At 46.5% G+C, this 26,522-nt stretch overlaps 1 protein-coding gene across 10 annotated transcripts in view; it reads right to left on the bottom strand.

Annotated features, from left to right (window-relative positions):
- PAX5 (paired box 5) overlaps positions 1–26,522 on the bottom strand; it is a 209,134-nt gene that overhangs the window by 41,142 nt on the left and 141,470 nt on the right. For 6 of the 10 annotated variants that reach the window (XM_075931251.1, XM_075931254.1, XM_075931255.1 and 3 more), the window contains one exon: positions 6,664–6,765. The exons of the other annotated variants lie outside the window; for them this stretch is intronic. In XM_075931251.1, the coding sequence (XP_075787366.1) occupies positions 6,664–6,765 (102 nt within the window). The remainder of the gene's footprint in view (positions 1–6,663; positions 6,766–26,522) is intronic. 10 annotated transcript variants of the gene reach the window in all.

Genomic DNA, 26,522 nt, shown 5'->3' with positions numbered 1-26,522 from the left:
AGCTCACTCCTGCTGAGTGAAACAAGATCTTGGACAAGGAGCTGCTGGCTATTACGACCATCTTCAGAGAGTGATCACACGACTTGGTGTGTGCTTGCTATCTGGTCCAAGGGCTTCCCAAACTACAAGAGCCTGAAATATCTGTGCATGGCCACAGCTGGAAACCAACAATAGATCTATTCTTCCATCAGCTCCATTTTACTTTCGCTTACAGCGCTGGCACCGGAAAAGGCATTGTCTTGACAAATGCCTTGTCTTGACACAATGGCTCCGATTCTTGAGATCCCAGTCTGGAACCAGCCTGCATTCTCAAATCCCATAATCTTCATCCCACTTGCCACCAGCACATAAACTGCACTCGTCCCCTCTGTTTCCATCTTAGGAATTCTGCCTGATGAGTTGCCCATTATGAACCAACAACCACATAACACTCAGAAGGGATCACATTCCGAAAGGACCACCCGTATGCTCCCTTGGGACCTGTGAGAATCAACCAGATCTTCAAAAAATACCTTTCACCAGGATGACTGGTCTTCATCTGCACCATGGCTCCACACTGACAGGATGCTTAAAGCAACGCAAACCCCAGCAATTAACTTCCCCTCTTTCCTGATGGCCTGAGTACTCCCCATGCCAGAGACCTTTATAACTTCTTGCAAGATGTGCACCCGCACTACAATCCCACACCAGACACACTGCAGTCTCCTTCATCCTCTGGGCACAACACCTCAGCCCTGGCAGGTACCTGTGTGGTTGAACAACCAGAACCCAATAGTTTCATGACGATCCTGATGCGGGTAGATCCGTTTTCTAAAAATGGCTCAATTCATTCTCTATGTGTGCTTACCCTCTGTGGAGAAAGCCATCTGGATAAAACATATAGTCCCACCTTTTGTGGCCTCCTAGATGACATCACCTCTTGACTGGGAGCCTCAGTTACTGCCTGCTTCGGGCATATGTTTATCAAATATCCACACACACCTGTTCTCTGCCTGCCATCCTCAGTCAAATGGCCAAATGGAAAGAATTAACCAGATCTTCAAAAAATACCTATCAGCTATCACCAGGATGACTGGTCTTCACTGTTACCATGTGCAGAGTTCTCAGACAATTGTGCAAATCAAACATCCACAGGCCACAGCCCCTCCTCTATCAACTATGGTACGGCCTCCGATTTCGCCCACAACTACCTACCTTCTCCCCCAACCCGTCTGCCTGGTGCCTAGTACAATACACCTGTCACATGCAAGAGGCGGCACACCGACAAACATAGACAAGGCCCCGCCTACTCTGCAGGACGAAAGGTGCAGCTTTCGACAGAGCGCTTTCGGAAACTTGACTGTTGGCTCCTTGGCCCACACCAGATTTAGCCACTACTCAACCCAGTTACCTGTAAGCTCCAGATGCCTCGATCACTTAAAGTTCACTCTGGATTCCAAGTCTTGCTTAAAAAATCATGCACGGAGAACATGTTTACCTATACAGCCCCGACCAGTGCTAGGACAGGGTCAGGAAGAATACACTACACACAAACCGCTGGTGCTAAGATCTAGCAGGGAAGATTATGTTACCTGACTGATTTGCAAGATTATGGCTCAACCAATCGGGTACCATGTAAAAGAGGTAAATGGATTACAATTCTTGGCTCTTTCTCTTTGATAAAGGCCTTGTCCTGCTTCCCACAATTATACCTTTGGTCCCATATAGGAGCCTGATACCTCTTCCATTAGAGTCAACGGGAAGACTCCTATTATGGTGACAGCAGCTGAATCGGGGCCAGTGTCAGTGGTACTGATTGCATAAATGAGACAGACATGATTTGGCTTCAGTTTTGTTCTCTCATGGTTTCCGTTGAGTGGACAAGCAGATCTCTTGTGTTCTTAGGAACTGTGGTTTCAATGGATGGGACCAAGGTATGGAGTTTGAGGGCTTCTTCCAGGACACAGGGAAGCTCAGCCCCCAAAACCACAACCTCTCTTCAGACACGCTTCACAGAAGCTGTATTTGTAACGGGGCAATTCATGTAATATACGTATCAAAAATTTACTTCTCTCAGTTCCTACGAATTTCAAATGAGTCATGCCTGTACACTGCCGTTTGACTGCAATGTGCTCAAGTTTAACCATGTGGACACTAGACCAAAACTTCTGGGCCTGATCCAAGACCCTGGGAGCTGGGGGGGAAGCATGATGAGAGACACTAGAGCCAGACCCAGAAGCTGAGTTGAAGCACGATGAGAAATGCTAGAGCCAGAGTCATGAGCTGGGGTGAAGCGTGATGAGAGACACTAGAGCCAGATCAGAGAGGTGGGGTGAAGTGAGATGAGAGACTCTAGATCCAGAGCCAGGAGGTGGGGTGAAGCATGATGAGATGGTAAAGCCAGAGCCAGGAGTTGGGGTGAAGCATGATGAGAGATGCTAGAGCCAGAACCAGGAGCTGCGGTGAAGCATGAAGAGAGCCGGTAGAGCCAGAGCCGGTGAAGCATGATGAGATGCTGTATTTGGTGCAGGACTGTGCTGGTAGGGTTCTGGTTTTACTGCAGTGGGGCTTCTGGTAATGAAACCTACGCCCATAAAACAGGCTATTTATATAGCCCGGATTCTGCCCAGAGTCTATTTCAAAAATCAAGAGCCAAAGTGAGGTGAGTGGCCACTCGCAGGGCAGCCGTGACGCCACAAAAGAGGGAGCTGAAGAGGTGACTGGCAGAAACCACAAGGCCGACAGGAAGGGTGAGGTGCATTGCCCGCTGAGCTGAGCTTTGGAGCCAAGATATGGGAGGGAGTGGGAGCTGGTGTGGGACTGGGCAGGAGGAGATAAGTAGCTAGACTCAGTTCCGATGTATCACGGCAGAAATCTCGGGACAAGTATTCTCATCTCCAAGTATTAACACTGCTTCCCCAGCCCAGACAACATGCGTTCTGCGAATTGCTAGCTCATACACACACCACAGCCGGGCACCAGGGATTCGCCGTCGCATAAACGATGTCGACAGCAACAAGCATGCAACAAACCATCGTATGTGTCTTATCATGTCTATATTTCCCCCTTGTCTCTAAGCACTGCACTGACACAATCAGTTAATTACAGCAGCCATTCCTGACTAACCATTAAAGCTCTTATCAAAGAACCACGAATTTGGCATATGCTCTGAAAATTATTCTAGGGAAGCATTGGGTCTAGGCGGGAATCCCGGAGAACTAGTCAAACTTACATGCCCTTGTGTAAATAATAATTCAGCCATATCTGAACAGTGATGTGCATCCGGCTTCAACCAACCTGTCAGCTCCTTCGGAACCAAACCATCCAGGGCTCTGGGCATTCACAGGGAAACTGGCCCATCCGATGCCAAGAGATAAGCCAGGGCAGAGACATATTTGGGATTCTAGTTAGCAAAGCCGCACGGCAATGCGAATGAGAGCCTAGAAGAATTGCAGGTGACCTTCAACCTGGCTGGAGCAGAAGGTTGTTATTAAAAGAACCAGTGAAAGGAACACTGCAGTTATTCAATCTAATGGGTCACGCCAGCCTATGAGCAGTTACAAATAAATCTATTACACAGCAAAATCCGCTCAAATGAGTCTAGGTCACTGCACTGCCTCGTTCTAAACTCTGCCAAAGAATGCGCAATTTGTCGTAGATATTACCATACCTGCCCGTCTCAGGCATCATTCCTTAGGAGTGTCTGCGCGTTCCCTCCACCCCCATCTGTAATGAATTTATGCTCCCTGCACTCCTGCCAGTAGGGAAGTGCCGTTAACCTCGTCTTGCGGATGGGGGACTGAGCCAGAGACTAAGGGCTCGTCTGCGCCGTGCCGCAGTGCAGAGTAGGAGGTGTGCGGATTGCAGAGTGCAAGGCACTGTGTTCCTGCCGCCCGCGGGGAGGACGCACCTGGCACAAGCTACAAGATGCCTCGTTCACGTTAAGGTAGCCTTTGTTCAAGGAGGGCTGTGTTAACGCACACGAGGATTGTGTAGTTTGTGCTAGCAGTGCCCACAGGGCAGTCGCAGTGCATGCTTTGCTGTGCTCTGCCTTTCATCCCCGCCTGGTAGGCCTCACTGCAGGCAAAGCCAAGGCTTCAGAGGGTGTTGGCGGCTAAAGGTGGGGCTGACATCAAAAGGGATTTTCAGGTCTACTCCAATGGGAGTTAGGCGCCTAACCCTAACCCTGGGCACTCCATTAATACAAATCATAAGGGCGCAGAGAGAGACCATCTTAACAGAGGCTGTATCTGAACCCCCAGGAAACATCAACGCTGGCACTTTCAAAAGTTGCGAGTGATTGGGGGGGGGTCTCAATTTTCTACTGGTCAAGTTGGGGCACCTTCAAAGGACTGATTTCCACGCTCTGAAATCAGGCCTTTCCAAGGCATCACCCCAAACCACTGGTCTCGGGAAAGTGTAGGCCCCTCATGGGGAAGGCCACAAATTGTTCCAGGAGGCAAAGCAGGATGGTCTTTTTCTTTCACCTCAGGGAGCTGACACCATCTCAGGTCCTGCTCAGAGCATTTGGGTTTCCAAACAGCTGCCCAACAGCCGGCTTAGCCTTAAAACCACAGGCTTGCGCTAGGCACTATGTAACACTTGCTGTGATCAAGGAGCCTCATGCAAATCTTCCCATTCTCAGGCCTGCCCAAGCTAAAGGCAGCGCTTGCTAATTGCAGATGAGCTTCCTTCAGAAGATACCAGGAAGTCCTGCTTCTGACTGGAGAGGGCATGGTGCTGGAACGCGGCCAGACTCAGAAAACCAGGAGCTCAGAGTAAGTGGCGCTAACACGTGTTGCCAGCTTTCAGAATAAAGCATCGCGTCATGCGCAGATTTTGACGGAACGGTGAGGAGCGTGCTGTTGTATTCCGACTAGTGCACCCAGCCCTGTTTGCAGCTGCGGTTCAGAGCTGCTTGTATAACGGCAAGACGTGTTTAGGGAAATCTTATAAGGACCTTTACACTGATGCAACTTTTTTAGGTTCTTAATATTTACATTGTAGGAAGTGACTTGCAATCACAGCAAGATGCTGTTGCATTTTCAAGACCAGATCCTCAGCAGGTGCAAATGGCTGATGCTCCAGTTACACCAGTTGAGAACCTGGCCTGAAACCCCTGACAAGTTTTTTTGGATGCTGTAAAGCCTTACAGTGTAAAAAAGCCCTTATTATAGCAAGGAAAGCAGCGTTTCTGTGTCGCTTGTCAATCCCCCCACCCCCCGCATTACTTTTAATAGCATTGCAACACTTTGTATGCACAAAAATGACTACATGTTTTACAATGACCTGACTCACACTTCTAATTCTTAAAACCAATTCATAGAAAGAATAAATGCATTTTTTAAAATTTCTTAAAGATATTACTAGGAGACAAGTGCAATCCCGATTGTTCGTATATACAAACTCCCACAAACTCCACACATAAAACCTCTGTTACCAATATATCTGCTGTTATCACAAATCTTATGATATTTTGTTCTTAATCCCAGTTGCCAGAGTCACGTGACTGTAAGAATCTCAGTTTCCTTTTTTAAAAAACAATGTAAATTTCTAAGCCTCATGGCCATGAAGAAAAGCTTGAAAATATGATCCGAATACACTCCAATGGCCCAGAAACCAGGAAGCAAGTAAAAAACCCCACCCAGCATTATTATTATTTTTAAAGTCCCATGATTTTTAAAAATCTGTCTTGTAACTTTTGAATGCTCGGGGTTTGCAATACTGTAGAGCGCTTTTCCTAGTAAGCAGCGGTGGCCTTAACAATGGGATCACAGGTTATGAGGGCCAGATGCTTAGCTGCTGAAAATCCACATGGCTCTTTTGAAGTCAGTGATTTTCATCATACTGTAATGCAAAACCCAGGACCAAATACAACATAATAGTCTTTGGAACCTCATCTGTCTGTAGCCTTATCAGTCTATGTCTAAAGCTCCAACGGTATCGTCACAGTATCTGGGATCATAGAGGAATAATTGCAGATCAAAAATTGCCAATAACGGATAACCCAGGTGTCTACATAAGGGCTTCCTCCTAGAGGAGGCTGCCACTGACTTCCAAGGAGCGGAGGGCACTCAGGTCTGGTTCCTCAAGGGCATTTAGGTGCCTAACTCTCATAAATTTCCATGGGAGCTAGGCAGATGGGTCCTTTGGAGACCCGAGCCTGCGTGCCCTCCAGCAGATGATGAGCAGTTCCCCTCCCAAGCCGGGGGTTCTCACAGAAACACACCGAAGTTTACAACGAAAGGAAAACGCCCGAGGAAAATTTGTGAGCTGGTCCAATTTTGTGCTTCATAAAGTAACAATGTGACGCATCCCAGTCCCACAAAGGCATGCCAGAGTGCAGCCCTTCTAGTCCACTGGCACAAGTACATGTAACATGCTTAACATTCAAATGCTGATTAAAATGATCCTCGTGATGAACAGGGAGGGGGAATACGATGGGCTCAACACGTGTCAAACGACCGTGCATCGGGGCTCCCTGCTTTTCCCTGCACATTGAAGGGACCAGTTTGTTCTGGCAGTGGAGACGTGAGACTCTCCCTTGTGCTGAAGAGGGGCTGGCTTATTTATTTAGACCCGCTTTGCATCTGCTTTTCTCTTTTCATCCCTGCAGTTCTGTCTTCTGCTGGCATCAGTGCACAACAACCAGAAAGCCCTGCAAGGGAGGGGGTGTAAACTCACCAGGCACCATTCCTGTCAGTGTTGGAGCAGAGTAGCTGCCCTGTCCAGCAGGGGGGACGTGGGGAGGGTATCCTGGGAGGGTTGTGCTTGCCAATTCACGACCTGAAGAATCAAACCAACAAATCACCACGTGAGCATGCACAACAACTAGACATGGTTTTACATTTCCCTGAACACCCAGAACACAGGCCAGGCATTTGTCATAACTGTACTGTGAATACCAAAGTGGGATTTTTAGCTTGGCAGGACGAGAAGAGACAATCCCTTTCTTTATCAGCTGCCACAAAGCTCGGATAAAGTGAGAGGCAGAGAGAAACGCACACGCAGAGGCAGGCCCGCCAGCTTGAACTCTGCTGCTCCTTCCTTATTCCCAAGTTTGTCTGAAGCTCCGCTTTGTCAAAATAAACTTCTAGCGTGAGCAAGCGGTCAGACACAAAGTGGGAGCCGACAGCAATTCGAATGGCATTTGCCGAGCAGGCATCCTAGGAATACGCCCTGCTACCGACAGGTGATACTCTGCAGAGGTCTTGCAAATTCAGTAGGGGGAATATTTTGGTGTATTTGTGGAGAGCCAATGGAGTTCAGAGGCTTGCATATTAGACTAGGGCTACTTGGCTTGGACATGTGACTGTGGGCAGGCGATGTGACTGCTCTGTGCCTCAATTTCCATCTCTGTAAAACGGGGATAATGATACTGTATCTTCTTCCTCATTAACCAATCTCAAAACTGGGTGTTAGTCTGAGTACAATTAGAGTACAAAAGCCACATGTGTGCATGCCACTGAATTCAAGTCAGTGCTTTGTAAATCAAACTTATTTGGACCTCAACAACCGTTTCTTTTACTCTGGGCCCTGGAAGTTAAGCCCTAATCAGCATGTGCTTAATTTCTAAGCCTGGACTCGTCGGTCTCTTTCTTTCTTTCTTGATCTCAATTGATCAGGTTGCCTGCTGTGCTAAGGCAAGAGATAGACACATAAGACTATCAGCAACATTTTTATTTACTCTAGCATTAATTCTAAACTTCCCATCCAAGAGCATTTCACAGTGCAAGTCCCCAGGTTAACCTTTTTCACATGTAGAAACAGACAAAGCAGGACTTGGAGGTAGCACACAGATACAGAAATGTAATTCCCTGGTTCACTTCAGAAATGTAGCAGTGAAAATAAAGACTTTGTAGCTGCCCTGGTAGGAATTCAGAGTGGACGGTCTTGTAAACTCAGAGTGGATGCACTGGAGTTCTGGGTTCAATGCCTGGCTCTTCCTTAGGCACCAGGGCTGCTTCTAGACTGGCAAGTTTTTCTGCAAAATCAGCTGCTTTTACGGAAAAACTTGCCAGCTGTCTACACTGGCCGCTTGAATTTCCGCAAGAACACGGACGATCTCATGTAAGATTGTCAGTGTTCTTGCGGAAATGCTATGCTGCTCCTGTTCAGGCTAAAGCCCTCTTGCGCAAATGCTTTTGCACAAGAGGGCCAGTGTAGACAACGCGGTATTGTTTTGTGCAAAAAAGCCCCGATGGTGAAAATGGCGATCGGGGCTTTCTTGCGCAAAACCGTGTCTAGATTGGCACGGACGCCTTTCCGCAAAAAGTGCTTTTACGGAAAAGAGTCCGTGCCAATCTGGACGCTCTTTTCCGCAAATGCTTTTAACGGAAAACTTTTTTTCCGTTAAAAGCATTTGTGGAAAATCATGGCAGTCTAGACGTAGCCCAGGTGTCACCTTGGGCCAGCCCCCCAGGCCTAGGTCTTCAAAAGAGCTGAGAGGTTCGGGCTGCCTCAGTGCTCGATGATAAACGTAGCCCTTCCACGGCCCTGACATTCAGAAAGTTGGGCACCCCTCCTGTAACAGTGCCTACCCGCACACTGTACTAGTGATGGCAGGGCCTCTCCCCTTGGGCTCCTGGAGCTATGTGGGCCAGTCTGCTAGCCTAGCATGCCCAAAGGGTCTGCTCCTACCGTCTTAACCGAACAGCAGAGCCCTCGCCCTGCGCCCTAATTAAACAGTTCAGGCAGCAAATTATCCTCACAGATCAAAATGTTCTCCCCTTGTTGTTGTGTCTGTTGGCCTGACCTCCCCCACATCTGCAAGTGCGCCGTGGGCCCAGGGCCACACCGCTCGCGGTCTGTGATCTAGCTATGCTCGGTGGGTCTTGCAACATCCCCAGGAAATAAACAGCAGACTAATAAGGGTTTATCTGAAACAAAAGGATTTCTAACGGTTTGACATTTGTTTTGATGCCTCTATCGGTGCCGAAAATGCAAGAATTCCTCAGACTCATCTATTATCACAATTATGAGAAGAAATTATTCCATGCCGACAAACTTGGGTTTTAGAGGCCTTCTGCAGAGCTAAATCCGCCCGCCCCTCAGCAATAGCCATCCTGCTGGGCATGTGCAGTTAGTACCGCCTGCCAAGTTGCTAACGCAGTGACTGACGGTCTCCTCCGAAGGGCTAAGTGATCCAAAGGTGAGACACAGTTGCAACATGCCACGTGTCTGACAGTCCCTCACAGGTGTGGTGCCTTTTGGTTTAACAAAGGAACTGCTGTCACTCAAAAAGAATTTAATTTCTATCAATACTCTCTTGGCTTTCCTGGGAAAGAGCCAGCTCTCCCCACCAGGCAAGTCACGTGCCTCCGTCATGTCTCCCCACATCCAGGAGGAGGGGAGCAGGTGAATCTGTAAGGACCGTCCGTGTCACGTGGGACGGTGGATTGCCTTCAGAGGAGTCGGCATCGTTCACGTTCCCTCAAGGCCTCTCCTTACTGCCGACTACTGGGCCTTTATGGGAGCAGGCTGTCACTCAGATTGCTGCTTCCAGCCAGTTGATAAAACACCTGCTGAAGATTACAGCGGGACTGCCAATGGTCTCACTGGTGAACAAAACACGAATGGATTACGCCGGGAGTAGTGAAACTGCTTAACGTCATGGGTACGACCAACTCCCGCTGCGATCGGGGCCCCGGCGTGCGATCAGGCGCTGGCCCCGCCGCCATTTGCCAACAGCCTAAGTAGACAAAACTCCCCATGGAGTGACGGAGGGGAAGCTGAGGCAAAGAGATGCTAACAGCCAGTTTTTCCATGTTATGGAGGCACCTGAAGAGCCAAGAAAAGCACCCACAGGTTGAACCTCCCAAATCCAGGACTCTCTAGTCCAGCAACAGCTGTGATCTGGCAAGGCCATGGATGTTGCTGGACCAAAGGGCCCCAGGAGTGAGAGCCAGCCTGGAGAATGTGGGGTCCCAGCTGGGGCCGGGAACCTCAGCGTAAGCAGGGCCAGGTGGCACCAGGACCCCCCTTGCACCCGGACATTGAAATGTAGCTACTTCGGGGGTGCAGTGGAGTAACTAACACCCGCACTATGACCGTTCACAACATTTGAGGCACGGAAGTGGGAAATGCTGTTCAAAGGTAAACTGCGCCAAGGGAATTTAGGTCAGTAGGATAAAGCCACTTGCATTGGACAACAGTCATGGATAGCACACTTCCATTAACAGGATCACAGGGTGATCCTCAGCGGACGCCACTTTGACCTTTACTTCTCATTTAAAAGATAGCCCTTCCTGCAACAAAGTGCCCATTTTCACCAGGAGGGTGGCTCCTCGGTTAAGTGCCAACATCCTGATCCTGCAAAGAGCTGCTGTAAAAGTACTGTATGTACAAAACTTTCCATGCTATTCGTACATACGCACAATGCAGGATCAGGACTTATCTCGGCCACCCACTCAATCGCCAGCTCTAGTCTCGCAGTGACTAGGACTCAGGCTGGCATTCACGAGGCATCCTCAGCATCACAAGGCTTCATCTGTGGCTTTCAGTGTAGGCTCTTGGTTTGTTTGGTGACAAATAGCTTCTGTGTCGGAGGAATAAATGCATCTTTAAAATGTACTACAGTGACAACAGATCACAGCTCATATGCTCATGTAGTTCAGTCATGAGCACTGGGATAGATTCCCTAGAGAGGGGGTGGAATCTCCATCCCTGGAGGTTTTTAAATCCTGGCTCGACACAGCCCTGGCTGTGATGATTGAGTTGGGTTGGTCCTGCTTTGGGCAGGGGGCTGGACTCGATGACTCCTGAGGTCTCATCCAACCCTAGGATATATGATTTCATTTTAGCTATAAGGACAGTAATGATTTATATCCTTTTGAGATGGAGGCAGATAGCTATATGGGTTTATTCCATATAACTCCTAGGAATGCCTGATTAATCATACACATTTTTATTATAAAATGTTAACAGTAATCTCATTTGTCCTGCGATAGAGCTCAGATGTTCCATTATATTCATGTACAGCACCTAGCGTAACAAAAACAATTCTCTGCCCCAGAGCGTTATAGCAAAATGAAAATGAACATAGTGGTTGATCCTATTTCAGTGATTAGCTATGATCTCATTTGAATTCAATGAGCTTGTGGCTTATTTGATTCAAGTTTGCTGTTATAGGTAATTGATGGCCCTTGTGGATTTTATTTGCCCCTCCTTATCGTTATGGTCATCAGCAATTTAAGAAGTCAGTAGGATAAAGCCAGTCATATGCTCATGCTGTACAAATCAGAGAGGAGTCTGGTCCATGTCTATAGAAACTCGCATTATAAACGAAACAATACCCTGTACATCTGTGCTGTAGCGGTAAGCAACAGGCAGACCACAGGCCAAATTCAGACTGCCAGAGGCTTTTGAAGAGACTCTGACATTTTTTATTTACTTGTCTTTTGAATGATTAATTATTTTCTCTGGACTCTGGATCTTGACTGTACCTTGGCCAAGAAATTTGGAGTTTGACAAAAAAGAATTGACTGCCCCCTACTGCAAGGCACGGAGGAGATTTATCCCAAGCCAGTTCCAGAACATAGGATGACCTTTTCATTAGTGCAGCACTCATAAGTGATACGGAAGACACATGCTTGGAGGAATTATCGGCATGGTCTCCAGTCAGAGCTGTATTGCCATTGGTGACCCTGCTATGCTGATGCATCTTTTGCCTTTTTCTAGGCAGCCATGGATGGAGTAGATGTTAATGCTGATTTTAGCAGCGGGCTTTAGGAGACCAACCAGAGGCCTGCCAGCAGAACGGGCCATGTGGAGTGATGGCTCTCCACCCGTTTGCCCTACCCTCACGCACAAGGAAGAGAGAGCCCACGTCCCTGGAGTGAGAAACGTGCTGCCACTACCTCCCTGTGTAGCTTTCAGGCCTTTCCATCACTTGGTACTTGTATTTGCCTCCCCAGCGCTTTATATTATGGTGGGGCAGAGGGTGGAAGATGAGAGGGAGGCGGCTTAATTAGGCAGAGTCACCTTGTCCAAAATTTTCCAGAGTGACGCCACTCTGGGGTACCAATGGGAACACCAGACCCCTCCAAGATGGCTCAAAAAGTGAGAATCTGCAAAGTCAAATCTCACACAATCATTTGTCATTTTTGAACATGCAGATTCTTTAATTCTATTATAGGAATAATATCTGGGTACGTGTACTGTCTGGGACACCTGTGTAACTCTGGTAGCACAGGCAAGTAACTCACAAATCCCTTTGTGACGGGGTAGTCTAGGCCTGGATCCCCCTGCTGGAAGCTGGTGGCCTTGCTGCACGCCGCCCCAAGGAAAAGGGCAAAAGATAGGTCCTCCAGGCAAACTAGAGTGGCTATTCTGCAGCAGCCAATCAGGGCCCAGTGAGCTGGTATAAAGAAGCTGCTGTGCCAGGGCTTGGCAGTTCCTCACTGGAGCTTGACCCAGTCAGACCAGCGGATTCACTGGGAAGGCAGCAGCACCTCCGACAGCTCTGAGTAAGAGCTGGATTCCAGACTGGGCTTGAAGACTGGCCGTGGTAGACGACTGCAACAGAGAACCTGACCTCACAGCCCTGAGGAGGGCAGGTCAGCGAAGCTTCTTGGGGAAGTGGCCCAGGGGCAAGATGGCAGTGGGCAGCAGGGACACTTAGCAGGCAACTGCTATTTACAGGGTCCCTGGGTCGGGACTCAAGAAGTAGACAGGCCTGGGTCCCCTCCAGCTCCCCAGCAGCTACAAAACGGGGGTAAGAAAAAGCCTGGTCCCAGGCGACCTGCCAGAAAAGCCATCTGGAACACCCCCACCTCCAAAACCAGTCAGAACAGAGGCACTTGTGGACATACCCTCGGCCACAAAGGGGCACTCGGGAGGGGACCGCCCCCTTTACACCAGTGCAAGAAAATCAGAGAAAAGAAAGATAAGAGCAAGGTACAAATTTTCAATAAAAAATTATTTTGCAAAAAAAGCAGTTTCATTACATTTGAGATGTTTTTACAAAAACAGATATTGGACAAAGATTTCCAATTTGGGGACAAAATCGATCTGAAATGAGAATTTGTTTCATTACACAATGCAAATCTTATTTCCGTTTTCAAAAACAAACAACATTCCGTTTTTATTTTTAGGGGTTTTTTTTGGTTGTTTGTTTGTTTTGCTTTTCATTCATTTTTGCTTCCTCTTCTCCCTCTATTTTCCCTTGTCAAAAAGTAGAAAAGTGAAAAAGTGAGGGAGAAAACAGTTTCCTTTCCCCCCCCCTTTTCATCCTGGTTTATCTTTTCCCCACCTTTTCATTAGAAAAAAGGGAGCAGGGAATGGGAAAGAGAATCCATGCAAAGAGAGGGACATGAACCAAAAATATGAAAGTCAAGAACCAGCATTTTAAAGTTTTCAAAACTCCAAACAAAATTAAAATTCTGATTTGTAATGAAAATTTTTCTTTAGCTTCATTTCAAAGTTTTTTCATAGAAAAATTATCTTTTTTGACAACATCTTCCAAATGAAATATTTTGTTCCAAACTTTCTGCTGTGAAGAAACTTGAGTTTTGCAACCGGCTCTCACAAAGATAAGCAATACTGTCCCCTCTGAGCAGAGACCATAACCTACCTGAGACATTTTTACAAAGATTCAGACCACCCCAGGCCAGCACCTGAGGGAGGCTTGTGAAAATGGAATCAAACAGTCCAGGTGAAAGATAACTGTTGTATCAAAGCCAGGATACAATAACCAAAGGCAGCAGTTGGCACCATCTTGCCAATGCCTACCTTATTTTTTTCACTTAAAGAGCATTTGGAGGTGTATCTTTGTATACTAATGGGTGAAAATGTGAATCCAATTAACTTTAGATTTAACTCATAATGAACTTCTCATTTTGCTCCCAGCTCAGCTCTCAGCCGTGGCAGTAATTAACCACTGGGGGTTGTCACTCCTAGACACATGACACAGAGATTCCCCAAGCCCTGGCGTTTCAAACCCTTGCAGAATTCATTACCCTGACAGTATGAAAACCCTTCACTTTTAATACCACAGAGCACCAACACATTTTTTCCTTTTATCTACCTGATTGCCAGTAACAGGATGAAAGAAATGAAGCCACAAGAGATGTAATTAATTATTGCACAGGATACATTAGACAATGCACGGGGTGCAGGTGGTGGAAGGAGCCCTTGAACATTCTTCTGCTATTCCATGGGAGCGGGTCTTGTAATTGCCATCTCTAGGAACGCGTTACAGGGTGCGCTAAGAGACATCTTAGCATTTCTCCTCTAGTTCACGCTTAGGGAAATCACAACATTTCCATTCGCTCAGGAGCGTGGTCAGGGGTTAGAGTGCTCTGGGTTAATAAACTAATCTACCATCTCTAGAGAACAGGGCTCGAATTTCCAATAGGTCACAAGTAAAAATGAGTTTGATGCACAGAGAAATCCCTAGCGGACATTTGTCCGAATCACAACGTCGTCAGCTGTGGAAAGGACCTGGTCTGAAACAGCAAGAGGCCTGGTTGCATGTGCACCCCCTACCTGACAACCAGATCAGAAGATGCTGCACACATTGACATGACAAACACATTCTAGTCTGCAGCCTACAGCCACTTAGGGCCCAGTCCTACTTCCCTTGAAATGGAGCTCTGAAGGATCAGGCCCATAATCCAAATGTATCTTGCTCTAATTGCGGGAGGAGCCAGGATCACAGAATCCAGGGACTGTAGTTCTTGGTCCTGAACTAGTTGTAGCAGGCCTGCAGACTAATGCATATGCAATGAGATGTTCACGTGGGTAGCCTCATTTTGCCATCATTCTAAGAAAAGGAAGACTCCCTCCCCCTTTGTGCTTTGCTGCGCAGGGTTTTGATTTCTGATCAGTCGAGTCTCACAGGTATTTTCAAATACCACTGGACAGAAAACTTCTGCATCTGTGAGTGGCTGTCAGCCACCCCCCTGCCTCCGAAAGCTAGCTGTGTGCAAGGCCATAAGAACATAAGAACGGCCGTCCTGGGTCAGACCAAAGGTCCATCCAGCCCAGTATCCGGTCTGCCGACAGTGGCCAGCACCAGGTGCCCCAGAGAGGGTGGACCGAAGACAATGATCAAGCGATTTGTCTCCTGCCATCCCTCTCCAGACTCTGACAAACAGAGGCCAGGGACACCATTTTATCCCCTGGCTAATAGCCCTTTATGGACCTAACCTCCATAAAACCATCTAGCATCTCTTTAAACTCTGCTATAGTCCTAGCCTTCACAGCCTCCTCTGGCAAGGAGTTCCACAGGTTGACTACGTGCTGTGTGAAGAAGAACTTTCTTTTATTAGTTTTAAACCTGCTACCCATTAATTTCATTTGGTGTCCTCTAGTTATTCTATTTAGGGAACTAATAAATAACTTTTCTTTATCAGCCCTCTCCACACCACTCATGCAGGAGTTCCTTTCTGTGCCATCCCACGCACCACTCTCAGAAAGCCGTGATCGGGCTGAGTCAAAGGCTGCTGGACAGTGGAGTCTGCTGCCTGTGCCCTCCAGGAACGGGGAACTTCTGGATCCCAGGCTATTGTTAGCAAACTCTGCAGGGCAGCCAAGCCAGCCCTCGCCCTCCCTTTGCCGTGCACAGCGGAGACCAGTCTCCCTATTTAGCCAGGCCCCTGTCCCACCCCTCCTGCTCTTACTAGAACTCCCCCGCTCCAGCTCTAGTGACCCGCACGCTCAGCCTGTCTGCACAGCTCAGGGTTCGGGTCTCCCAGGCACAACTGAATGGGCATCTCCACACAGCCGCTCTGGGAGCTTGGGCAGCGTCAGACGGGGTGCAGGCTCAGAGAGGAAGAGGCCCAAATTAGTCCCACCCCCTCCCAAAAAATGTTTTCAGTGACTTGCCATGGAGAGGCTGGGACAGAAAGGGAGACCCGGCTCTCTGTGGACAAGTCGGTTTCCTCAAGCACAGGACTTCCTGCCACTCCCTCACCATGTGCTGCACAGAAATGGCACCGCGGCCATCTGCCAAAGCTGCTTCTCAACAGTTCGTATTGAGGCCCCAGGGATGAGGCAGAGGTTAAAACGTGGCTTCTTCCTACACAAGCAATCCAGGTGCCATTTGGGTTCTCCCAGGAGTGATTATTACACCCCTCTCTTTCAGGTCTCTGGCTTGCCTAGGTGCCAACTGAGCTGGCATTTTCTGGAGAATTTGAGAGAGGATGCACAATTTGATTTTAAAAAGCAATTACCTGCAGCTTTAACTAAACTGATGCCAGGAAGTTCCCTTCAGCGCCTTCCCTCACATCACGTACAGAAATCCTTGCTCAGGCTGAGTCAGAGGCTGCTGACCCATCGGACCAAGCAGAAATTCCATTATGTGGAGCCATGATGACTTCCACAGGTTCTGGGATCTGAGGGCAAGTGGGTATTTTGGGGCCCCACAGCGTCACTATTAGAAAAAACAAGCAACCTTCCAGGAGTCCAGGGGCTAGTTAGACGCCTAGGCTAACTTGGTATGTAAAAAAGTAAGACTGGGCTACAGGGTCAGTATTTTCTGTGATTTATAGGTTTGGCCTTTCTGACAATAATTCAGGGCCTCTTGAAGATGACTGGCATAAAGGGAGGTCTCTCCTTTGCCTCCTTCCCCCTGCCAGTAGCACTCAGCTATTGGATTTGGACATGATTTTCAGAAGCACTGCTCGTCGGCTATCACCAGAGCTATTTTGCAAGTGGACTGCACACCTGTTTGCCAGTCCGCACTAGACTGCTGGGAAGGCTATTTCTGAAGGAAACATGGCGGAACAGAGACAGGCAAATGGACTGATTTGACAAGGTGTGACGTAGTGGGGGTACCTGGCTGGTTTCTATGCTGCTGGCTCTGGGGTAACCCCCACTGGCTGCCGTGGGTACCACGACCCAGCAAAACAGGATGAGTCACTATGCAAAGGGATCTCTCAACCAGTATGGCCAGACACCCCCCATGGAGAGGAACAAAGGAAGGTGGAATGCTGCCCTGGCTGGGGGGCAGGGCTGGAAGAGGGTTAGTCAGTTGCTGGCTGAGAGTATGGAGGAGACAGCCTAGGGAAAGGGGCTGGAGTTTAGGGGCCCAGTCTCCCCCATCTCAAGGGGGCCTGAGGCATCCTAGCCCAGCTCTGTGACCAGATTCCATCTGTGCTGTATCCTGGAGAGGCAATAAACTTCCTCTACTCCACCGGCTGGTGCAGTCTGTTTGTGCCATTTCAGGGTGCAGGAGACGGGGGACCCCCAACGCGCCATCACACAAGGTCATCTCAAAAGGCAGCCTGGCTGGAGTGGATTAGACTTGGCTCTTTGCTATTAGAGAGTTACGGTCTGTTCCCAATTTTAACGACAGTGACCTTGTGTAACCTAATCTTATTGGTAACTTAGCGGAATGCTGGTGCCTGCCCATCAGGTCTGGTCTTGGTCAGAGACATAAGAACATAAGAACGGCCATACTGGGTCAGACCAAAGGTCCATCCAGCCCCGTGTCCTGTCTTCTGACAGTGGCCAGTGCCAGATGCCCCAGAGAGAGTGAACAGAACAGGGAATCCCTCTCCTGTCACCTATTCCCAGCCTCTGACAGAGGCTAGAGGCACCATTCCTACCCATCCTTGCTAATAGCCATTGATGGACCTAACCTCCATGAATATATCTAGTTCTTTCTTGAACCCTGTTAAAGTCCTGGTCTTCACAACCTCCTCTGGCAAGGAGTTCCACAGGCCGTTTGAAGAAAAACTTCCTTTTGTTTGTTTTAAATCTGCCAGCTATTAATTTCATTTGGTGACCCCCTAGCTCTTATGTTGTGGACACAACTGAATAACTTTTCCTTATTCACTTTATCCACCCACTCATGATGTTATAGACCTCTATCATATCCCCCTTAGAATCTGCTTTTCTAAGCTGAAAAGTCCAAGTTTTTTTAATCTCTCTTCATATGGGACCCCTTCCAAACCCCTAATCATTTTAGTTGCCCTTTTCTGAATCTTTTCCAAGGCCAAAATATCTTTTTTGAGATGAGGCGACCACATCTGTACACAGTATTCCAGATGTGGGCGTACCATGGTTTTATAGAGAGGCAATAAGATATTCTCTGCCTTATTTTCTATCTTTTTTTTAATGACTCCTAACATTCTGTTTGCTTTTTTGACTGTCGCTGCACAGTGAGTGGATGTTTTGAAAGAACTATCCACAATGACTCCAAGATCTTTCTCCTGAGTAGTTGTAGCTAAATTAGTCCCCATCATATTGTACGTGTAAGTTGGGATTATTTGTTCCAATGAGCACTACTTTACATTTATCAACATTACATTTCATTTGCCATTTTGTTGCCCAATCACTTATTTGGTGAGAGCTTTTTGAAGCTCTTCACAGTCTGTTTTAGTCTTAACTATCTTGAGCAGTTTGGTGTCATCTGCAAATTTTGCCATCTCACTGTTTACCTCTTTCTCTAGATCATTTATAAATAGGTTGAATAGGACTGATCCCAGAATGGACCCGTAGGGGACGCCACTAGTTACCTCTCTCCAGTCTGAAAAAAATGACCATTTATTCCTACCCTTTGTTTCCTGTCTTGTAACCAGTTATCAATCCATGAAAAGCCCTTCCCCTTATCCCATGACAACTAACTTTACATAAGAGCCTTTGTCAAAGGCTTTCTGGAAATCTAAGTGCACTATATCCACTGGATCCCCCTGTCCACATGCTTGTTGACCCCCTCAAAGAACTCTGGCAGCTTAGAGGCATTATTTCCATTTACAGAAACCATGTTGACTTCCCCCCATCAAATTATGTTCTTCTGTGTGTCTGACAATTTTATTCTTTACTATAGTTTCAACTAATTTGCCTGGTACTGATGTTAGACTTACCGGTCTGTAATTGCCAGGATCGCCCCTAGAGCCCTTTTAATATATTGGCATCACATTAGCTATCTTCCAGTCATTAGGTATGGAAGCTGATTTAAAGGATAGGTTACAAACCACAGTTAATAGCTCCACAATTTCCCATTTGAGTTCGTTCAGAACTCTTGGGTGAATGCCATCTGGTCCCCGTGACTTGTTACTGTTAGATTTATCAATTTGTTCTAAAACCTCCTCCAATGACACCTCAATCTGGGGCAATTCCTCAGATTTGTCACCTAAAAGGAAAAGCTCAGGTTTGGGAATCTCCCCAACATCTGCAGCCGTGAAGGCTGAAGCAAAGAATTCATTTAGTTTCTCCGCAATGACTTTATCATCTTTGAGTGCTCCTTTGGCATCTTGATCATCCAAGGGCCCCACCGGTTGTTTAACCAGCTTCCTGCTTCTGATGCATTTAAACATTTTGCTATTACTTTGAGTTTTTGACTAGCTGTTCTTCAAACTCCTTTTTGGCTTTTCTTATTATATTTTTATACTTAATTTGACAGAGTTTATGCTCCTTTGTATTTTCCTCACTAGGATTTAACTTCCACTTTTTAAACGATGCCTTTTTATCTCTCACTGCTTCTTTTACTCTGTTGCTAAGCCAAAGTGGCACTTTTTTGGTTCTCTTACTGTGTTTTTTAATCCACCTGTTTCATGTGAATACTTTTCTCTACTTCTGCACACAAAACAAGTGTTAGGAGAAAGTTTAAATTTTAAAGAAGGGATAACTGAGGAAGGCAGTGTAGTGGGAATATCTTGACCAAATACCCTGTTGTATTCAAAATGAACCTGATTTTCCATGATATTTTAACCAGAGTTTCTCTCAAATCATTCTGGATAATCTTCATTGACCCCAAAATGGACAATTTCTGATAATGTCAGTGATTTTTGCCAGCAAGTTTGTACCCCCACACATAAGTATCGTTTCCTTTTGCTTGTGGCAGGAGGCCAGCAGGATGACTTTGGGGACTGTTCTAGAAGGAGAGGGAATGACACTCAGTCCTGGCCTGTACTAGAACTGAAGGTCGACTCCAGCTATGCAGTTAACATAGCTGGAATTGTGTATCTCATATCACCGTCACACAATGGGAGGTCGATGGGAGCAAACGCTCTCATCGGGTTCCCTTGCTCCTCATGAGGAGCAGGAGTAGTGGTGCTGACATGGGCATCCTCTGAGTTCAATTTGGTGGGTCTTCACCAGACCCACTGCACTGAACCCTGGAATATCGACTGCAGCAGCAGCAATCTTCCACGTAGTGTAGCTGTGGTATGACTGGCTTAAATGAGAAAGTTGTTCTTATGCTAAAATCAGGCCTTGTGCAGAATTAGAAGCAAATGCCTGTGTTCCTTCACCGTCATCACATTGTTGCATACACGTGACATTTCTCTGAGCATCTGCTCTTCACTCCTGCAACCTGACATAGCTAATGAGTTGCTGCTCTTCCTTCCTTCCTCACCCCAATCCACTCCAAGCAGTCCCCACTGCCATTCTCCTTGTTTTCTCCTCCATGGGCTGCCGCTCTGCAGGGCCACCCCCCCCCCACACACACACACACTAACCCCAAGAACTAAAGCCTAAGATGTCTGCAACAGGATTTCCACTGCCTCCTGTAATGCAGTCCAGCATTTCCTTTAAATCACGACAGTAATCTGAGCTACCAGCTCAATGTTTGTTTCCTGCAAACAACTGTATGAGCAAAACTTTGCTTGCACAATTGTTTCCTAAATGAAAATACAAATGGGGTGAGACCTGGGGGAATTGAAATTCAATTTCTAACTTGCCAAAATGTTAATGAATGATTTCCCCCTGACTACATGCCCAGCTCTATTTATGGACATCAAACCTACCGTAGCATGCTTACTGCCATCCCTTACCTCTTCTGCACCTAATTAGAGGCAGATAAAACAGTGGTAACACACAGATCAGCTGTAATGATTTTGTTAGCTCGATTATTCTTCTGACAATTAGGTCTGGCTGCCAAGGCCTCACAGGAATGTCAAAGTCTACTTCCTACAAAGCAGGTAATGTCACAGGTGTGACCATGAAATCAATAACGAGGCATAGCTCTTTCAGAGGGCATCCAGGTCAGACGGAACAGCCCTTAAATTAAACATTGATAAGCAGAACACAATTATCCATCATGTTTAAGTGCCTGCGTGAAATTAGCAGCCGGGGAATGAGAGCAGTGGGGGAAAGGTTAGCAGAGAAGGGATTGAAATGCACAATGTCCGCCGTGACTGTTGCTGTAAGGCTGTGACAGCAGCACTGTAATCTGCTATCTAAGCCATAACATTTAGATTAAGCACACTGTACTGGAATGACAGACCCAGATGTGGCTTCCTTTATTTTTCTTCTCACCTGCAAAGGGGCTAGTATAGAAGGGAATACAGACACATCTAGCAGAGTCGATTTACACTTGTCTGCCACACAACTACGCCCTCTCTAAATACGTAGTAAAGTGAGGTAACAATTGGAAAGACATTTCCTTGCTGGAAGGAAAGATAAAAGAATTTTTTTAAAGAATTCTTCTTTTCAATTGCTAAGCAGCCCTGTGTCGTTATTACCTACTACAGCCAATTCTAAAAAGAACATTTTCTATGTCACTCAAGCTGACTTGGTTGCTTTCTCTTTGACTGGTGTTGCATAAATTTCCTGTGGCCTTTTCTCCGGAAGCACTGAACTGATCTGCCCCATGACCCATCTGCCATGCTTCTGTACCAGACATGTTGGTTCCCTCACTATACAGAAGGGATTGGACCACCGAGGTCAGAAGTTACATGGAAAGGGATATCACTGCCAGGTTTCCAGAGTCCACAACATGACAGAGAGAGACACCATGGTTAGGATGGATTTGGGGAAAAGGGTTAATCGTCCCGCCCACATGCAGTTGACTCTAAGCAGATAACTAGAATTTATATGAAATTCTAGACAGAGATTTTTTCAATGAAAAAAAAATAAAAACGACACAAGATATGTACAAGAGCAGGTAATCTTATCCCTCTGAATACTTGGTTTCTCTACTTCTCTTTTCTCTTGTACGCTTGACACTTGTGTTGACAGAAGATGCATCTGTGTCAATGTGGTGAGCATGACCCACAACCTGAAACACAGCTCCTTGGTCAATCTACTTCTCACATCCTAGTGACACCGTTCATGGATTACAGCATGTGAGTCTCTAGGAAAAGACAGTAAGTTGCCCGCTAGTACGATTAAGAGAGTGACTAGCACACTGGACTGGGAGTCAGGAGATATGGGTTCTATTGCTGGATCAGCCACTGGGTGGCTGAGTGACTTTGGCCAAATCATGTCCACGCTTTGTGCCTCGGTTTCCCCATCTGCACAAAGGGGAGAGTGAGACTCCTCTTTAAAGCACAATGAGATGTGCTGAAGCATGCTAGTTAATATTATTATTCTAGACTGGAATTTTGTTCCCTAATTCCATTAGGCTTTTTGGAAAAACTGAGCGCCTGTTGCTTACCCCCTGAAGACCAACAGCTATAACTCTGTTAAGGAGGCAGAAACTCAGTGTTCTCCTTGCACACCACAACTTCACCCCAACTAAGCCATCATGCCTGAAAGTTCACGTGTGATCTGGTGCCAAGATAAAAGTTTGGATGGTTTGAAAGGGAAGTAAAAGGGTTCTGTGATCCCGGCTTGTCTCCAAATCAGTCTGGCTTTGAAACAACCACATTTATTTGACAGCCCGTCAGCCTTGGTGATGGCTGGCGCCTTTGGCTCTGTGGGAGGAATTGTGGGCGGTGGTTTCACTTTATCGTAAGAGTCCATTTGTCAATATTTAATGTATGGTGAATAGATCTTATAGGCATGCTACAGACATAAGCAGTAGGCGTGGTGGATAGTTGGAAGGACGTTGGTACAAGGTATGGATATTATGGACAGTTGCATGTCATGGTTATAAGCAACCTAGGACTTAAATAGCTTCAAAAATCTGACTCTGTTGGACTGTACAATAGCATGAATAAGCCGTTTATTAAAGCACACATTCAACCTTCATTAACCCTTTACTTACTATTTACACATGGACCCTTTCTATAAAAGGCAACCTATTTAGTTACTGAATTCAGCTTCTCCCTACACTGTGGGCTCACAGAATTATCTCCATGTGCCCTGGTGTGCACCTGATAACCTCGGTAAGGTCCCAAGGCAAGGGATGCTGGGGCACGGTGGAATTCATCTCTGCACAGCTTGCATGCTCCACAGCCCTCCTGCCACTCAGAAGCCCACAAACCCAAAGGAAATTCCCCAGCAAAAATGTCAGACTAGAATGGAAGGTAAGGAGTGAGCAAGGGGAGAGAATCTTTAAGAGAACAAGCATCGTTCTCATAAAATACAGCCGCTCCAAGGCACAGCTGCACTGTACAAATGGCCCAGATTCTCAGCTGCATGACACTGCTGCGTTGCCGGGGCTGAGTCAGTTGCACAAGTCTGATTTTGGCCCCCAAATTAGAAAAGTAATGCACCGTTACGGTCTCCATTCAGCCTTATCACAGCACAGCCATTCACAGAACTGCAGGCAACCACAACGTAAAGGATGCACTTCATCCTTGCTTAGTGTAGCTTGCTATGGTATTCGTGTAACATGAACATTTCTTTGCATTGCAACTAGAACTGGGCACCATTTTTTAGAGACAAGCAGAATCCCTGCTGACCAAAACATTTCCCAAATTCATATTAACATTTGTTGAATAGGTTTGATTGAAAAGAAATAAGCGAAACCATCTAAAAAATGTTGAGTTTTAAAATTTTGAAACAAATGTTTTGACTTTTTACCTGAAAGTGATCTGAATTTTACTTCCATTATTATCAAAAGTTTAAAAAACCCTTTGGAAACAAAATATTTAATTTCAAGTCAAACAAAAGGTTGCATGGCCCAAAATGGGTGTGGTTTTGTTGTCATCAACTGGTTTTGGTTCATTAAGAAACATTCACATTGGTTTGTTGTGGGTTAACCTAAAACTATTTCCCCTATATTCCTGTTCAGCCACCAAACCAAGAGACTGCTGTTGAAATCAGAGCTGTGCAACTAACCAAACGATTCCTGCCTTTTGCCCTGGCAAGAAAGAGACATACTCTTACATCTCTCCACCCAAAGTGGCTGCATTCAGAATGACTGTACAAGGCCCCCAGAGCAAGCCAGCTTGCAAACGGGAAAGCATGGCCTTAACACACACATAGCTGCCTTTCCTGAATTTACGAACCTCCTTAAGGAATGGATCAATAATATAGCAGCCTTGCAAATCACGCACCTTCCCCTCCCGTGCTTTGCCCCGGGTGGAGCCATCAACACCTCCACAAAGGGCATCTAGATCGCTGGCAAATCAAAATTCCCCTCTGTCCTTTTGCAAACACGGTGCACAAGTGTAAATGACGCTGCAAAGGGCCCAATGCTAACTCCACAAAAGTCAACGGGAGTCTTTCCACCAACTTCTCTGAGCATTGGGTCACATCTGAAGTACCGGGCTGGGGCATTTGAACCTCTGTTCATTGATTAAAAACCTCACCTTGTTTTCACTGTCTCTATTCAATGCCATGTGTGTGTAATTTTGCATAATATGGACATTAGACTGCAACTTGAGCAAAGTATCAGAGGGGTAGCCGTGTTAGACATGCATCTGATGAAGTGGGTCTTTTCCTACGAAAGCTTACACACCAATAAATCTGTTAGTCTATAAGGTGCCACAGGACTCCTCGTAACTTGAGCAAAATGAGTGCTGCAGCAAACTATTGTGTGGGAAACTCATGTGACGGCCTGATACAAGTTACTCTGGCTTTTACTGGGTGTGAAAAGAAAATAACCAAGGGGAAGGCCCGCTGAATATATGTGACACACACATCCATATTTCCCCTATTTTTAATTTAAAAAAAAGTCTCTGTTACCCAGAGCTACAGTTTCCACAATCTCAGACAGGAACTTTTCAGTGTACCTCCAAGCTTTGCTTGGCACCTTGTGTTAGTTTTGAAATGACATCGAGCATTGCCCTCAAAAGCCAAAAAAAAAAAAAGTTTCTACTTACTTAAAAGACCTGTTAGCCTCCTCCTGTCTAGAAAACCCATTAAAAGGGGAAACAAAAGGGAGTCTTAAGAACAAATAATGAGTTTGCCACCATTAGCAAACATCAAGCCCAGAAAATGTTCTGCTTTGGGCAAAGAGTTCACTGAGGGAGTTTTACAAGCAGCAATGAAAGGAAATTTTATCTAGCAACACCCTCCAATAGTAGGTGCAGAAAAGACCAGCTGAAGAAAAATGCCAGTCTGGCTATTCTACGGCATGCTTGCGCATTTCTTATGTACTCCAAGTTCTCCACTGCCCTGATACACCTCGCCACCACTGCCAAATTAAAGATGGGGTTTTTTTCATCCCATTATTTCTAAAATGTACTGCAGCCAGTGTGCTGGGTGCAATGAATGGAAGAACTAGGAGAATTAAAACCACGCAATGAAACAGCTTTTTGACGGATAAAGCTATGGAAATTTTAGGCTCCATTTACTTCTCAATCTAATTTTGCCCTCTGATGCACATTATGCCTGAAATGGGATCTCATGTGGCTTGATCAGTCCTCTTAACGTGTGCAGAAGCAGCCCATTCCCTCTATTGTTGTTTCCTTTCGGCAGCACAGCAATACTTCTAATAAGAACGGCGCAGCAGGCACCAGGAGGCCATTTCCCAGCAATCACTCTGACACTGCAAAGCTGCAAGACAGCCAAGGTGATCTGCAGTTTGAAAACTTCAAAGCCGAAAGAGCCTCCCTCCCGCTCCCTGCACACCAACACTGTATTGGTAACTGCCAGCGTTCAAAACCCCTCAGCCAGGCTTAAAAAGCATGAGTTAAATAAAACAACCAATTGGTGTCCTTTGTATTTGTCTTCTAGTGTTTGAGCCTTTGGCCAGCAATTGGATCGTGCGCTCAAGCTTTCTCTGAAGTCATAAACTCCATTACTTTTAAGCGAAAGCTGGCATTCAGACGTAATCCCATCTGAACCCAGAAGTCTGAGCTTCAAGAAAGGACCCCGATGTCGCGAGCATCACAGTAAAATCACAGACGCTGGCAGGGCTGGAATGAACTATGTTATGGTTGGGGATTGCTCAGGAGAAAATAACCCTTGAAGAAAGCGAACCAGGCTCTGGAGGAGAACTGGAAGGACTTACGCGACAGAAACCAAGTACAATGTCAGCTGGAAATCAGGAATCAACTGCAAGAGGGTAGAAGTTAACATGGGCTTCAAAGCCAATCTGTCATTTGGGCTTCCCAGCATACTCTATTTTCCATTGCATCTCCTAGGGCCAGGCTGTCATCCTTGGTGTAAAATAATTCCACTGAGTGGCTCCAAGGAGTAAGAATAGCTCATGTGGTTCAAGATTTATAGTCCCCAATCCTGAGCCGACTGACTTCTGCGGAAAGACTCCCAGTGACTTCCGTGGGATTTGAATCAAGCCTTCAATCACAGGCTTATGTCCATCCTCCTTCGGGAAAGCACTGAGGGGCATGCTGGGTTTTCAGCTTGTGCTTAAGTCCTGTTTCAATGGCGCTTGCACTCCGACTGAAAGTTAAACCCACGTGCAAATGCTTTCCTGATTCCGGGCCTCAATATGCAAGTTCTTCAGGGCATGGTAGGCAAGCCATTTGTCCAGTTTTAAACCAGACAGTCCTGCATCTCAGGATTGTTTCCCATCT

The sequence above is a fragment of the Pelodiscus sinensis genome, chromosome 6 (assembly GCF_049634645.1).
Source record: "Pelodiscus sinensis isolate JC-2024 chromosome 6, ASM4963464v1, whole genome shotgun sequence".
Taxonomy (NCBI): Eukaryota; Metazoa; Chordata; order Testudines; family Trionychidae; genus Pelodiscus; species Pelodiscus sinensis.
The sequence above is the reverse complement of the archived record's forward strand: the minus strand, read 5'-3'. Positions and strand labels throughout refer to the sequence as shown.